Source organism: Oncorhynchus masou, chromosome 15 (assembly GCF_036934945.1).
Source record: "Oncorhynchus masou masou isolate Uvic2021 chromosome 15, UVic_Omas_1.1, whole genome shotgun sequence".
NCBI lineage: Eukaryota > Metazoa > Chordata > Actinopteri > Salmoniformes > Salmonidae > Oncorhynchus > Oncorhynchus masou.
Genome location: NC_088226.1, coordinates 56,716,842 through 56,732,685, shown reverse-complemented (window position 1 = coordinate 56,732,685; position 15,844 = coordinate 56,716,842). Strand labels below are relative to the sequence as shown.

Below are 15,844 nucleotides of genomic sequence, written 5' to 3'. Positions count from 1 at the left end.
GCAGTTAGCATGGGCTAGACTTCAACTGTACCTGTGGTTCAAACACATCAAGTAAATTAATGCATTTATAGGGTTATCAAATGCATTCAAACATGCTCAAACCACACATTTATTTATAATTTAGTAAGTTAAGTTGTCTCACAGGCTTTGAGATAATGGAATATAAAATACTTTGGGATATCATACTCTTTTTTTAGCTGAAGATCAAAGGAGTGCACAGAAGACTCAAACAATTGGGAAAAATCAAATTACATTTATTATTGATGCAGTCGTTTCTTTTGATAAGCAAATATTTTATTCTTTCAGTCTAAAGAAACTTTACAATATAAAGAAACATACAAAGGACATCTTTATTACCTACACAAGACACCTAAGTCCCTAAGACAAGATCTGAACTATCCTACCATGAAATACAAAGCAAACCCAAGAGACAGACTGCTTCATATAGAATACTGCCAAGTCGTCAGAAAGGACAATGAACGATACAGGATAATATTTTTTTCCTTCCCCTTCGACCCCCCCCCACCCCCCCCCCAAAAAAAATCTTTCTAATGTTACAGTATTATATATCACAATATAAGTACAGAGATGGCCAACAATTGTATTACACAGAGGACTGAGAGAGGATCAGTGAGCATCAATCTTTACAACGCTATTTCATCAGGAGTAATAGCAAAGACACAGTTTTCCCCCATAAGTTTGACTTTTATCTAGTCTTTAAATTTAAAATTAGGTTCCTTTAGTATTTTTTCCTTTTAAAAGTTTGTCTTAAATTGATAAAAATCCTTCATATTAAAAACTGTAATATGTGGTCGCATGTTAACGAGACGATGGCCTTTGAGTCGGCAATGACCATTCTTAGAACTAATTTGAGATTATTTCCATTGGCAACAGGGGTCAAGGACAGAGTGAGGACGCTGTAGTTGCAAGAATAAACTGTATCAATGACATCAGACATCCCCTTCACCTCTCTCTGTCCTTACAGCTAAATTAACGGTAGATTGTTTTCACATTTCCTACATGTATACTGACCAGAAACAATAGTGTTTAGGATGCAGTTACTGCATGTTCACATGTTCAAGTAAATATACATACATATTTAATTTTTACCACAATTTTGTTTTTAGCCAACTTAAATCAAATGTCAAGCACATCGTCTCTTTATTATGAAAACATGGACAGTTCACTTATAATTTACTTTAAGCTGTATTCATTGGTAGTGACTGACATATCAAAACATGTCAATGATATCAAAATGCATTATACAGTATTTACAAAAAGGAAATTAAAGGAAAGGTGGGCTCAAGAGTGAGGATGGGGCTGTAGGGGGCGGGTGCGGGACAGAGGGCTGTGTGCCAGTCAGTCTGCTAGAGGAACACTGGAGCGAGTCATTCCTCAAGACAACCTACCCAGAAGATGGACCTGTTTAGCTCTGAATCTGTTTAGCTCCGAATCCAAGCTACTCCATACCGGATCTGCCAACACTATAGCAAGGTCACTGGCAAAAGACAGACAGACAGAGGCCAGAATGATTTTAAATAAGAACAAAAATATGTAACTTGTTGATAAATTACTTTTTTTCAAAAAAGCACAACACAAGAGAGTCGAACCCCTTGGATTAATAACCATTTCATATGAAAGTTTGAGGAACAGTCTTAGGCAAAGTCTTTCCTTAGGTGTGCAGATTCTATGGGCTTTAAAAAAATAATCATCTTAAATACACTTAATAGAAATTCAAACAATATCAAACAAATAAACTAGAATAAAAGAAATAGTTTGACTCACAATTCAGTCCAACCAGGTAGAATTGTCTCATTTCTCAAAGTATGTATTTGAGGTGAGCAGCTGGACTTAAAGGTAGTCTATGCTCTGTAGAGCAGTCCTTATTTGCAGCGGGAGAGTGAAGCCCCACCGTGTAGTCACTCCAGTCATTTCACACTCCCATCACCAGTGGTGCTACAGCCCCCCCAAACACAGGATCTGACAGCCCATGGATAGGCCTAGACCCACAGAGGGAACTGGTGGATGGGAGCTCTGTGGTGTTAAGGCGTCAGCATGCTTCAGTTCGGCTGGCACCTAGTGGAACGAGTGTGATCTCATACTCTATAACAAAAATACCTTTGCGGCAATAGTAAGGTTTGTCCATTTTGAGACGCTGTAGCCAGTATACACTTCCTTAAAATAGTAAGAATTCATCTTAGATAACTCAAGAAATCTGTCAATAAGTTTTATGTTTTTGCCGAGGAGATCTTAGTCGTGCAATTTTACATCTAACAAAGATGTTTGGTGCACAATTTCTCAATTTAAAAAAATTGTACAAAATGTCATAATATATGCACAAACTCAATCGAACGGTTTCAGATGGGAAGCATGCGGACGCCTTTTGCCCCTCGCTAAACTATGGTTGCATGTGAGAGGGGTCAGACACCAGATCATAAGGATCTGTGAGGTCAACCCTAACTGGAAGGAAGCAGCTCAAGGTTTGTACACCAAAGACAACATGGAAACCAGTAGCAAGGGGCCTGTATCCGGGGATCAGATCAGTAAAATAACATTGAGCCTTGAGTTTGTATGCAGGGTATTAGTGAATGCAGGAGAAGGAACCACTTTCAGGATTCTCAAGTTGTATATCAAAACAACAAATAAACAAGCACAATACAAGCTCAATATGTTGTATTTACAGGCAAGAACAAAGCCATAGAAGAGCATAGAGGGTCTAAAAACCCTTTCTCTTTACTGAATAGGAAGGACACTGGTCGCAAGACAGAAACATTATTGTTCCAAGCCACCGGAACTGAAAGTAGAATTAGGAGCAACTGTCCAAATCACATTCGATCAGTCCCTCCTTGCACAGTAACAAGCCTGTAGAAATACATATATTATGACATTACATTTTGGGAGGGGTGTGTGTGACCAGACATGTAGATTGACAGACTATTGAGTACCAAAAGATAAAGAGGTTTCTGAGATCGCCACCCTTTTCACATTCAGACGTTTTGGGGAACTCCCATGGCTGGATGGGAGTTTTCGGAAGGATCATTCTTAGATAAGAGCGATTTCAAACAGCTATCCTTGTATTCCTATCACACCCTGCTTGAGTGTTTACATTTCTTCGCCATATTTTTCTGGTAGTAAAGACACTGGCCACAAATTCTGCGAAGAACAGAAGACAGAGGTATGTGTAGGGGGTTGAGACAAATAAAACAAACAAGAAACATCCAATACCTAAAATCATGTAAACAGAAATGTCATTGTGCATTTTTTGAGTGTGTGCTCATTCTGTTGTGGATGTTGTTGAGATACAATGTGCCATTAACAGGAAATCAAAACTACAACATTATAGCAATATCAATTATGAAAATTAAAACAATAATATTATTAATAAAATACAAACATATCATGAAAACTGTTCTTGCCCTAATATATCACCAGTTCAGCTTTTCATTTCAACAAAAGGACACAGGAATTGAATGAGGGTGAGCTTTGAACCTCTCACTCAACTGCTGCATGCAAAAACAACATTTCAATAAAATAAGAATACAGTTATTGAGTAGAGTGGAGCCACCAGCCTTGATGCTGAAAGGCCTGTTGCTGAGGGGAGTTCCTGCAGACAGCCAGACAGACAGAGTCCCCCATTCTCACTGTCCTGGACCTGTGAGGAAGCCAGGCAGGCAGGAAGAATCACTGAGTTGGCTCTTCCTGTGGCTCTGAGACTGTTTCCTGCCCTGAACCCCCACTTTGCAAACACTGGGATGGGTGGCCTTGATGGGAATCCTGCGATCCAGTGACATTCCAGGGGGCTGCGAAACACAGCATGCCATCCAGGGGGGAGGAGGAGGGAGAGTAGGGGGGGGGGGGGGGGGAGAGGGAAACGCAAGATGCAGCGGGGTGGGAGGGAAAGGGGGAGATAAAAAAAGAAAGAAAATAAAGAAAAATAAAATAAAAAATAAAATCACACACTCATCGTCATGTTGGGTGAATACTGCAAAGAGAGAAGAAGGGAAGGGGGGAAATAGATGAGCCAATGCTAGATTACACTGTTTATATGATGCTACAAAATTCAAGATGCAAGCAGTAAGAAACTCCACTCAATGTAATTACGATTCTGTCAATATATAAGTTTGTTATCATGCATAAGAAGTTTATATAAGACAGTCAGGTAAGAATTATACATATTTTCTATGTTGACATTATAAAACAAATCTAATTTTGACAAAGTAAGGTAAAGCCTGAAGGGAAAGTGTTTAGGATAAAGGAATCAAGTCAGCAGTGAGATGAGAGTTTCCTCTCAGAAGCACGCTGCCTGATGGTTGCGGGTTAGTGAAGAGAAGGACTGTAGTGCTGTAAAGTACTCACACTTTCACTTTGGAATGGGTTTAAAAAGTTCCCTGCCATCTCCCCATCATCCCGCGGAGTTCCCGGAGGGTTGTTCATGACTGCCATATTGTTGGGAGAATTCTACACCAAGAGGGAAAGAAATACAGATTTAGACTTGCCATTTCTAGTGAATGGATGTTTCATTATAAAGTGCCATTATTTAATGAATGCCTGCTTTGGGTCCAAACCAAGTCATCAGTATTAGAAGTGCCTTCGATAAACTTTAGCTGATGGGTCTGCATTGAAATGAATGCAAGTTTATCTGGTGTGGAGTCTTTAAAGTCTCACCTTTGGCAACCCATCCATGTCACCAGAGCCTGAAAACAACAAGAGAGAGAGATTGACATGAGAGAAAAGCTCATCAATATAAAGCTATGATCAACTGCTCCTCTGGTCGGGGATCACAGGTCATGTGCTTTAATTAAGCTATTTGTTTCAAATACAGATGAAACCCAACTTCATTGGCTTCATGTCTCACCTGCCTACAGAATCAATGTGCCTGCTTGCTGCCCATATAATCTGCTTCCACTTCAATCCATATTATGAAAGAAACGATCCTTCTAGTGTCCACAAGGGGGTACAGTTACACTAGGAAAGCGCTACTTCTCAAGGAACTCAGCTACCGGATTTCAACAATTCAAGCCGGATGACCACATTACTATTGTACACTAATTCTAAATTACTGCCTAATATTTATATAAAAGTTTCAGAAATGTAAATGTTCATGTTTGTCAGAATGATTGAATGAATTCCAGGTAACAGTTTTACGTGCTGCTGATAGATGAGAAGAATATCATCACATTGATCAGCTGATAGCTGCTATTAAAACTCACCTAGCGATCCGTTCATATGGTGTGGCTCCATGCTTCCCATTCCACCCATTGGGCCTTCAGGGCCCGGCCCCATTGTGAACTGTAAGAAAAAAAAAAAAGACCAACACAAAAAACAGAGTTACAATTTAATGATGTTTGTCATTATCATATCAAATTGCATAATCAGTGCCTCTACCCATTTGAAAACAGCAACCCCATGAAAAACAAAGAGCCTACTTACATTAGGCCTGTTACCACCAGGGCCAATAGGATTCATCATTGTGTAGATGTTTTCACTGGAATTTGTGGAGTCTGGTGAAAAGGAAACAACAGTTAGTCCAGCCTACAGTATATTTAGGGCTCCCGAGTGGCGCACTGCATATCAGTGCTTGAGGCATCACTACAGACATCCTAATTAAATCACAACCGGCCGTGATTGGGAGTCACATAGGGTGGCGCACCCAGCGTCGTCCGGGTTTGGCCGGTATAGGCCGTCATTGTAAATAAGAATTTGTTCTTAACTGACATGCCTAGTTAAATAAAAATTAAATAAAAATAACAAAATAATCATATTTGAGCAGAACTACACAGTACTGTATTGCCTTCTCCCATATGAATGAACAGCCTTGAGATTGAACACTACAAAATCACCAAAACATGACAATGATTCACACTTAAACATGCAGGCTATAATTCATCCACCCAATGCCTAATGTCTCACACTTTTCAAATCTCAAGTTCCCATGAACTTGGGGTTAAATCCTGATGACTACAGAGCCAGTGGGAAGTAAACAGGACCAGCACATCATGCTGCTCTCATTGTGTCTCCATCCTGCATAGAATATGAGAATTGAAGGGACCTTGATCCGACATTGTAGTGTGGTCAGAGTAGGAGATAGATGAACATAAAAAAATAAAGGAATTGCAAAATTGTGAAAGAGAGAGGAAAAAAGAGGGAGAGCCAGCAAAAAAAGAGGGCAAGAGAACGGGCAAAAGAACGGGCAAGAGAACGGGCAAGAGAACGGGCAAGAGAACGGGCAAAAGAACGGTCAAGAGAACGGGCAAGAGAACGGGCAAGAGAACGGGAGAAAGAGAAAAATAAACAGAAAGAGGTAGGGAGTGTGGGGTTTGTTGCCTGGTTCTGGTCCTGGGTGTAGTATATGCAGTCGTGACTGGGTGTATGTGTGTGCAGTCGTGACTGGGTGTATGTGTGTGTGGGGAAGGGGAGGGAGGGGGTCTTAGCAACTGCAGTGGAAAAGCATGTGAGAAGTCCTGTGCACATGTTGCCCAGGCAACACATCACAATAGGTGTATGTAAATAATAAATAGTGGATACAAAAAGAAACCTCTCCACATCCCAACAAAAACAGTACATCCACAGGATGTTTGTCCAGAGCGGTGTGTTCTGACAGTACTGTCAACAGGATCATCAGACTGATGCAGCATAAGTGAGAACATCAGATGATCGCAGCTTGGTGGTCTGCCAATTTATACACATCCAGTATGTAGCTATCCACATAACAATCTAAGATTACTTAAGATAAAAATTATTAGGTAAACAAAGTCAACAAGTGTGACTGACAGCAGAATGGTGAATGAAACAACCAGTTTAAAACCTGTTGCGACTCTCGGGGCAGTATTTTCATTTTTGGAAAAAAAATGTTCACGTTTTAAACGGATATTTTGTCAGGACAAGATGCTAAAATATGCATATAATTGACAGCTTTGGATAGAAAACACTCTAACGTTTCCAAAACTGTAAAGATATTGTCTGTGAGTATAACAGAACTGATGTTGCAGGCGAAAGGCTGAGAAAAATCCAATCCGGAAGTGCCCCATATTTTGAAAGCGCTGGGTTCCAATAAGTCCCTATTGAGCTACATTGCGTAAGTGGTCACCTGATGGCTCCCAGTGTGACTCTCGCGTAAAATACAGAGGTAGCCATTACTCCAATCGGTCCTACTGAAAAACGAATTGTCCCGACGGATATATTATCGAATAGATATTTGAAAAACACCTTGAGGATTGATTATAAACAACATTTGCCATGATTCTGTCGATATTATGGAGCTAATTTGGAATATTTTTCGCCGTTTTCGTGACTGCAATTTCCGGGCCATTTCTCAGCCAAACATGAAGAACAAACGGAGCTATTTCGCCTACAAAAATTATCTTTTGGGAAAAAAATGAACTTTGGCTATCTACCTGGGAGTCTCGTGAGTGAAAACATCCGAAGTTCATCAAAGGTAAATTATTTAATTTTATTGCTTTTGTGATTTTCGTGACAAGGTTGCCTGCTGCTAGCAAGGCATAATGCTATGCTAGGCTATCAATAAACTTACACAAATGCTTATCTAGCTTTGGCTGTAAAGCATTTTTTGAAAATCTGAGATGACAGGGTGATTAACAAAAGTCTAAGCTGTGTCTCAATATATTTCATTTGTGATTTTCATGAATAGGAATATTTATGTCCGTCGCGTTATGATAATTAGTTTCAGGCGATGATTATGCTCCAGCATGCGGGATGGAGAGTCAATAGAGGTTAAATAGATTGAGAAGTGATATGGAGACATAAGTGTTGCGTACCTCCTGGGCTAGGCATGATGGGAGTTCCTGGTGGGCCTCCGCCCCCTGGAGGACCCTGGGAGAAAGACGAGAGGAGGAGAGAGAGAGATTTAGAGGAAAGATATTTCCAAAACATCTAGACATACAGAAATATTCAGAAAATATTTACACCCCTTGACTTTTTCCAAATTTTGTGGGGTTACAAGGTGAGATTAAAATGTATTTATTAAAAAGTATTATTTGTTTTTTTTGTCAATTATCTACTCAAAATACAAATATTTATGAAAAATAAAACTAATATATGTTGATTATATAAGTATTAAAAACCCTTGAGTCAATACATATTAGAATCACATTTGACAGTGATTACAGCAGTGAGTCTTTCTGGGTAAATCCATGAATTTTGCACACCTGGATTAGAAAATAATTGCACATTTTTCTTAAAAAAAAAAATTTAAGCTCTGTCAAGTTGGTTGTTGAGCATTGCTAGACAGACATTTTCAAGTCTTGCCATAGATTTTCCCGCTGATTTAAGTCAAAACTGATAGGCCACTCAGGAACAGTCAATGTTGTCTTGGTAGGCAACTCCAGTGTATATTTGGCCTTGTGTTTTAGGTTATTGTCCTGCTGAAAGGTGAATTTATAAACTCTATTCAGTTTATTTTTATCCTTAAAAAATCCCTAGTCCTTGTCGATGACAAGCATACCCAAATCATGATGCTGCCACCACCATGCTTGAAAATATGAAGAGTGGTACTCAGTGATGTGTTGTGTTAGATATGCTCCAAACATTACACTTTGTATTCAGGACAAAGTTCATTTTTTTGCCACATTTTTGGCAGTTTTACTTTAGTGCCTTATTGCAAACAGGATGTATGTTTTGGAACATTTTTATTCTGTACAGGTTTCCTTCTTTTCACCCTGTCATTTAGCTTAGTTTTGTGGAGTAACTACAATGTTGTTGATCCATCCTCAGTTTTCTCCTATCACAGCCAATACTCTAACTGAACTTTGAGCGGTTTCTTTCCTCTCAGGCAACTGAGTTAGGAAGGATGCCTGTATCTTTGTAGTGACTGGGTGTATTGATACACCATCCAATGTGTAACTAATAACTTCACCATGCTTAAATGAATATTCAATGTCTTTTTTTTACCCATCTACCAATAGGCACCATTCTTTGCGAGGCATTGGAAAGCCACCCTGGTCTTTGGTTGAATCTATGTTTGAAATTCACTGCTCAACTGAGGGACCTTACAGATAATTGTATATGTGGGGTACAGAGATGAGGTACAGTAGTCCTTCAAAAATCATGTTAAACATTATTATTGCACACAGTGTGAGTCCAGGCAGCTTATTATGTGACTTGTTAAACACATATTTACTCCTGAACTTATTTAGGATTGCCATAACAAAGGGGTTCAATACTTAGATGCAATACATTTCTGCTTTTCATTTTCTATGAAAAACATAATCCCACATTGACATCATGGAGTATTGTGTGTAGGCCAGTGACACACAATCTCAATTGAAATCGGTTTTAAATTCAGGCTGTAACACAACAAAATGTCGAAAAAGTCAAGGGGTGTGAAAACTTTCTCAACGCACTGTATACAGTAGCATGCCAGACAGATGTCAGCTATGGCTAACAATACTAACCAGTGTTTAGGCTTGAGACTTACCACATAGTTGCCAGGAGATGACGAGGAATAGGCTATCTACAGAAAGAGAATAGAAAGGGGAAACAATCAGTGAACTCATGACTTTCACAACAAAGAAACGCCTCTAAAATCAATGAGGTATTAGAGTGAGTGAGAAGGTGAGTGAGCATGACTTACTGAGTTTGCGTTGGGATTGGGCCAGGGACCACGACCTCCAGGACCCCTGAGACAGAGAGGGGAGGAAAATAGGCTGTGTGAGAGAGGCCCACTGCGGAACAAATTAGAGCTTGTATTTGCTCAAATTGTTACTTGTCAAATATTCTTACATCCTATCAGTGCTATTAATAGCAATTCCAATCGTACTTCAGATATTTGGACCAAAAAATATCATGGTAAGTAGATGGAGGTGATTAAATGCCTTTGGAGAATGACTGTACTCACATATTCATCCCTGGCATTCCTGGCCCCATGGAGTTGGGAGGAGGCCTCATTCCACCACCATAGTTCTACACAGAGAGAGGAATACACCGCGTCAACCCTTGGTACTAGTGAGGACAGTACATGCCAGGGATCACCTTCTCATTTGTTGTGTTTAAGACAGATGCCAGTTTTTAATGACTTGATCCTGATCAGCAATGTACTTGTATAATGATAACAGGGGCATGTGTGTCTGAATATGTGGTGTGTGTGTGTGCACATGTGTGTGTGTGTGTTGTGATGGTTGCACAGTGGGGGCTTGGCAGGACAGTAGCGTGGAGCAGAACACAGAGTAGCTCCATTCAGAGGTAGAGTTTTGTTCAGCGGATGATTACACTGGTCGAGCAGATGTCGCACAAGCTGCTGAATTGTTGTCTGCCAAAGTTACACAATGAGGGTAGCTGGAAGGGGCAGGGATAGGCAGGGAGAAGGGTAGGGAGAAGGGCATAGAGAATGGAAGGGAGAAGGGCAGGGAGAATGGGAGGGAGGGGCAGGGAGAAGGTGAGGGAGAACGGCAGGGAGAAGGATTGGGAGAAGGGCAGAAGGGCACGGAGAATGGTAGGGAGGGGCAGGGAGAGGCAGGGAGAAGGGCAGCATGGCACATGAAGCTCAAACTGACTTGGTGATTGGAAACGAGACTGTGGATTTATACTTAACAAGGAGAGAGGTGCTACTTGAGGGGTATGATGTCGGGCATGCTTTGAGACAAAGCAGATAGAAATAGCTGGGGGGGAAAAAGTAGCAAGAGCGATTCAGGTATTCCAAAACAACCACAGGTGCTCTTGGAAGGGAATAGTACTTGAAAGGCTTAAGGAGAAATTATAACCACAAATAAATGCTAAGTGGCATAAAGAAATCCAAGTCCAGGCACTTGCGTGAGTTAAAGGCTAAAGTCAAAAAGCCTTTAAAGTGTGGGTTACTTCACTATTAAAATGCACCAATGCGTTTTCGGCCTTCATTTTTTAAAATGTATTTTATTTCACCTTTATTTAACCAGGTAGGAAAGTTGAGAACAAGTTCTCATTTACAACTACGACCTGGCCAAAATAAAGCAAAGCAGTTCGACACATACAACAACACAGAGTTACACATGGAGTAAAACAAACATACAGTCAACAATACAGTAGAAACAAGTCTATATACAATGTGAGCAAATGAGGTGATATAAGGGAGGTAAAGGCAAAAAAAGGCCATGGTGGCAAAGTAAATACTATATAGCAAGTAAAACACTGGAATGGTAGATTTGCAGTGGAAGAATGTGCAAAGTAGAAATAAGAATAATGGGGTGCAAATGAGCAAAATAAATTAATAAATAAAATAAATATAGTAGGGAAAGAGATAGTTGTTTGGGCTAAATTATAGATGGGCTATGTACAGGTGCAGTAATCTGTGAGCTGCTCTGACAGCTGGTGCTTAAGCATGTTCCAGTTTAGGTCACCTAGCAGCACGAGCTCTGAAGATAAATGGGGGGCAATCAGTTCACATATGGTGTCCAGAGCACAGGTGAGAGACTTGTTTTTAGAGAGCTGGATTTTTAAAAGTAGAAGTTCAAATTGTTTGGGCACAGACCTGGATAGTAGGACAGACACTCTGCAGGCTATATTTGCAGTAGATTGCAACACCGCCTCCTTTGGCAGTTCTATCTTGTCTGTAAATGTTGTAGTTAGGGATGAACATTTCTGAATTTTTGGTGGTCTTCCTAAGCCAGGATTCAGACACAGCTAGAACATCCGGGTTGGCAGAGTGTGCTAAAGCAGTGAATAAAACAAACATGAATGAAACCAAGGATATTACGGTGACAGAAGTCATCAAAAGAGAGCGCCTGGGGAATAGGAGTGGAGCTAGGCACTGCAGGGCCTGGATTCACCAGAGGAAAAGAGGAGGAGTAGGATAAGGGTACGGCTAAAAGCAATTAGAATTGGTCGTCTAGAACGTCTGGAACAGAGGAGGTTTCTGGGGGCGATGAAATAGCTTCAAGGTATAATGTACAGACAAAGGTATGGTAGGATGTGAAAACAGTGGAGGTAAACCTAGATATTGAGTGATGATGAGAGAGATATTGTCTCTAGAAACATCATTGAAACCAGGAGATGTCATCGCATGTGTGGGTGGTGGAACTAATAGGTTGGATAAGGTATAGTGAGCAAGACTAGAGGCTCTACAGTGAAATAAACCAATAAACACTAACCAGAACAGCAATAGACAAGGCATATTAACATTAAGGAGAGGCATGCATCGAGTGAAGAAAATGGTCCAGTGAGTAGTGAGGTTGGTTGGGGTCACGGCGATTCAGACAGCTAGCCGGGCCATCGGTAGTATGCTAGCATAGGATGGAGTTCTGTTTTTAGCCACCTCGTGCGTTTCCGTCGGTAGGATTAGTGGGGTCCCGTGTGGTAGAGGGGATCAATCCAATTCGCAAAAAAAAAATAGATATAGTTATAGAGGCCCAAGAAAAAAAAATTGCGTTCAGGTAACGTCTCGACGGAGGAGCTCTAGCTGGATAACTCCCTCGGGCAGATAACGTCGGTAGTCCAGTTGTGAAGGCCCGGTGGGGCTCCGCGTTGGCAGTAAAACAGGTCCGGATAGGTGATTGTAGCCCAGGAGTGGCTGATGGAACTCTTCAGCTGGCTAGCTCCGGAATAATTGATGTTTGCTCCAGGATCGACGTAAGCCAATAGTCACACGGATAGCAGCTAGCTAGCTGCGAGATCCAGGTATAAAATGTCCAGAGCTTGTGGTTGAAATCCGAGGACATGGAGAGAAAAATAGGTCCGGTATGTTCCGGTCCGAGCCGCGCCGCGCCGTACAAAACTGTTGATAGATTTTCGAGCTAAAGGATAGCTGATGACAACAAACCGTGGTTAGCTGAATACTAACGATTAGCCAGTAAAGAAGCTAACTAGCTTCAGACTAGCTTCTGATTAGCTTCTGGTTAGCTTCAGGCTAGCTTCTGGTTAACTTCTGGTTAGCTTCTGGTTAGCTTCTGGCTAGCTTCTGGCTAGCTTCTGGTTAGCTTCTATGGAGGATTACAGACTTTAGGTAAATAATACTTTTTTATATAAATTGGTGAGGCGGGTTGCAGGAGAGTGTTTTGAAGTTGAGTTTATGGAAAAGAAAAAATATATATTAAAAGGTATGCAAAGAAAGTTGCAAATATACATATATACGGGACACGACAAGATGAGGACAAAGGACGTCTGACTGCTATGCCATCTTGGTGACGCACACTTCAAAAAGGTGTCTGGACCTGGATTTTTTTATGACACTTAGCAATTACACCACATGACAAAAAGTATGTGGACAGCTGCTCGACAAACATCTCATTCCAAAATAATTGCCATTAATATGGAGTTGGTCCCCTCTTCACTGCTATAACTGCCTCCACTCTTCTGAGAAGGCTTTCCACTCGATGTTGGAACATTGATGCAAGGACTTGCTTCCATTCAGTCACAAGAGCATTAGTAAGGTCGGGCACTGATGTTGGGCAATTAGGCCTGGCTGGCAGTTCCAATTCTGTATGGACCTTGATTTGTGAATGGGGGCATTGTCATGTTGAGACAGGAAAGGATCTTCCCCAGGGTAGACTAGTGGTTAGAGCATTGGACTAGTAACCGAAAGGTTGCAAGTTTGAATCCCCGAGCTGACAAGGTACACATCTGTCGTTCTGCCCCTGAACAGGCAGTTAACCCACTGTTCCTAGGCCATCATTGAAAATAAGAATTTGTTCTCAACTGACTTGCCTATTAAAATTAAGGTAAAAAAAACACACAAAAACTGTTGCCACAAAGTTGGAAGCACAGAATCATCTAGAATGTCATTGTATGCTGTAGCGTTAAGATGTCCCTTCACTGGAACTAAGGGGCCTAGCCAAAACATAAAAAACAGCCCCAGACCATTATTCCTCCACCACCAAACATTACAGTTGGCACTATGCAGGTAGCGTTCTCTTGGCATCCGCCAAACCCAAATTCGTCCGTCGGACTGCCAGATGGTGAAGAGTGATTCATCACTCCAGAGAAGGCGTTTCCACTGCTCTAGAGTCCAATGGCAGCAAGCTTACACCACTCCAGCCAATGCTTGGCATCGCGTATTGTGATCTTAGGCTTGTGTGCAGCTGCTCGGCCATGGAAACCCATTTCATGAAGCTCCGGGACAAACAGTTATTGTCCTGACATTGCTTCCAGAGGCAGTTTGGAACGCGGTAGTGAGTGTTGCAACCTTGGACAGATCATTTTTACACACTACGCGCTTCAGCACTCGGCGGTCCCGTTCTGTTAGCCCCACCCCTTCGCGGCTGAGGCTTTGTTGCTCCTAAACATTTCCACTTCACAATAACAGCACTTACAGTTGACCTGGGCAGCTCTAGCAGGGCAGAAATCTGATAAACGGATTTGTTGGAAAAGTGGCATCCTATGACTGTGATACATTGAAAGTCACTGAGCTCTTTAGTAAGGCCATTCTACTGCAAATATTTGTCTATAGAGATTTCATGTACAAAATAGTGTATTTGTGGTTATACATTTTTAATTGAGCTTTTCCAGATATAAATACTTTAGGTTGAGACAGACATTAGTGAATAAGTAGCGATGAAAGCAACCTTGTGTGTTTAGTGTGTTATGCTGTAAATGGACATGGGGATCATGGATAGAGGGGTGGAGCAGCAGAGTTTAGGGGGAGTCATGGTGTCTGCCTGTACCTGTGGGCCCATGCCACCCATCCCTCTGGGGGGATTCATCCGCATCGGGCCGCCCATGTTTGGATGTCCTGGAGGAGGGATGATCGAGAGGAAGTCCGTCAGATTTGGACAATTTTAGACCAAATACATTCTACAAGCACATATCCCTAAAGCTGCAATATGCAATGTGAGTTATAGATCTGTCATTTTCATTGAAAGCAAATCTAAGAAGTAGTAGATCTGTTCTATGTGTCCAATTTCTATGCTTTCCGTTCTTAAGTTCCGTTTTTGCGTCTTTTACTTTCGGTTTTCTACACCAGCTTCAAACAGCTGAAAATAAAAAATGTGTGGTTATTGAAAAAATATTTTACAGCGATTTATATGGTTTTGCATGTTTTGTCACAGAACTATTGAAATTTTTGCAACCAGGAAATGGCGGAGTGATTTCTGCATATTGCACCTTTAAAGGGATACAGTGAGATTCTGGAAATTAACCCCTGTATTTAACTCCTTTTTGGGGGTAGGCACAAAACTACCTTTATACTTCCATAAATGTTATCTTCAGACGAGTCCTGTGACACTTGGAAAACCCCATTGTGATCGTGAGAATCTCCCCTTTCGCCTCCCGGGTGGCGCAGTGGTTAAGGGCGCTGTACTGCAGCGCCAGCTGTGCCATCAGAGACTCTGAGTTCGCGCCCAGGCTCTGTCATAACCATCCGCGACCGGGAGGTCCGTGGGACGACGCACAATTGGCCTAGCGTCGCCCGGGTTAGGGAGGCGTTGGCCGGTAGGGATGTCCTTGTCTCATCGCGCACCAGCGACTCCTGTGGCGGGCCGGGCGCAGTGCGCGCTAACCAAGGTTGCCAGGTGCACAGTGTTTCCTCCGACACATTGCGGCTGGCTTCCGGGTTGGATGTGCGCTAAGAAGCAGTGCAGCTTAGATGGGTTGTGTATCGGAGGACGCATTACTTTCAACCTTCGTCTCTCCCAAGCCGGTATGGGAGTTGTAGAGATGAGACAGGATAGTAGCTACTAAAACAATTGGATACCACGAAATTGGGGAGAAAACGGGGTAAAAAAATATATATAATAAAAAAGAAAAAGAGAATCTCCCCTTTCCACAGTGGTGTCACATTAGTTTGCAGCCCAAATGCAACTAACAGAAGTTGACACATCGACAGTACTGACGTCAGACAAGTCCCCTGACACTTGGGATGGCCGTAGAGCAAAACTGAGAACACCATCGTGAGAGTCTCCTCTTTCCATAGAGTGGTAATGGT

General features: G+C 41.7%; 1 protein-coding gene across 2 annotated transcripts in view; it reads right to left on the bottom strand.

The window, feature by feature from the left end:
• Positions 1–233: 233 nt before the first annotated feature.
• The window catches only part of LOC135556514 (single-stranded DNA-binding protein 3-like), a 149,368-nt gene continuing 133,757 nt past the window's right edge, over positions 234–15,844 (bottom strand). Inside the window, exons 9-18 of one of the 2 annotated variants that reach the window (XM_064989786.1) lie at positions 14,586–14,653; positions 9,854–9,918; positions 9,590–9,635; positions 9,434–9,469; positions 7,776–7,830; positions 5,431–5,501; positions 5,211–5,289; positions 4,666–4,694; positions 4,357–4,458; positions 234–3,800 (exon numbers count right to left, since the gene is read on the bottom strand). In XM_064989786.1, the coding sequence (XP_064845858.1) occupies positions 3,639–3,800; positions 4,357–4,458; positions 4,666–4,694; positions 5,211–5,289; positions 5,431–5,501; positions 7,776–7,830; positions 9,434–9,469; positions 9,590–9,635; positions 9,854–9,918; positions 14,586–14,653 (713 nt within the window). In that variant the 3' untranslated portion in view covers positions 234–3,638. Of the gene's footprint in view, positions 3,983–4,356; positions 4,459–4,665; positions 4,695–5,210; positions 5,290–5,430; positions 5,502–7,775; positions 7,831–9,433; positions 9,470–9,589; positions 9,636–9,853; positions 9,919–14,585; positions 14,654–15,844 lie in introns of both variants that reach the window. The other variant, XM_064989787.1, reaches the window with a different exon arrangement.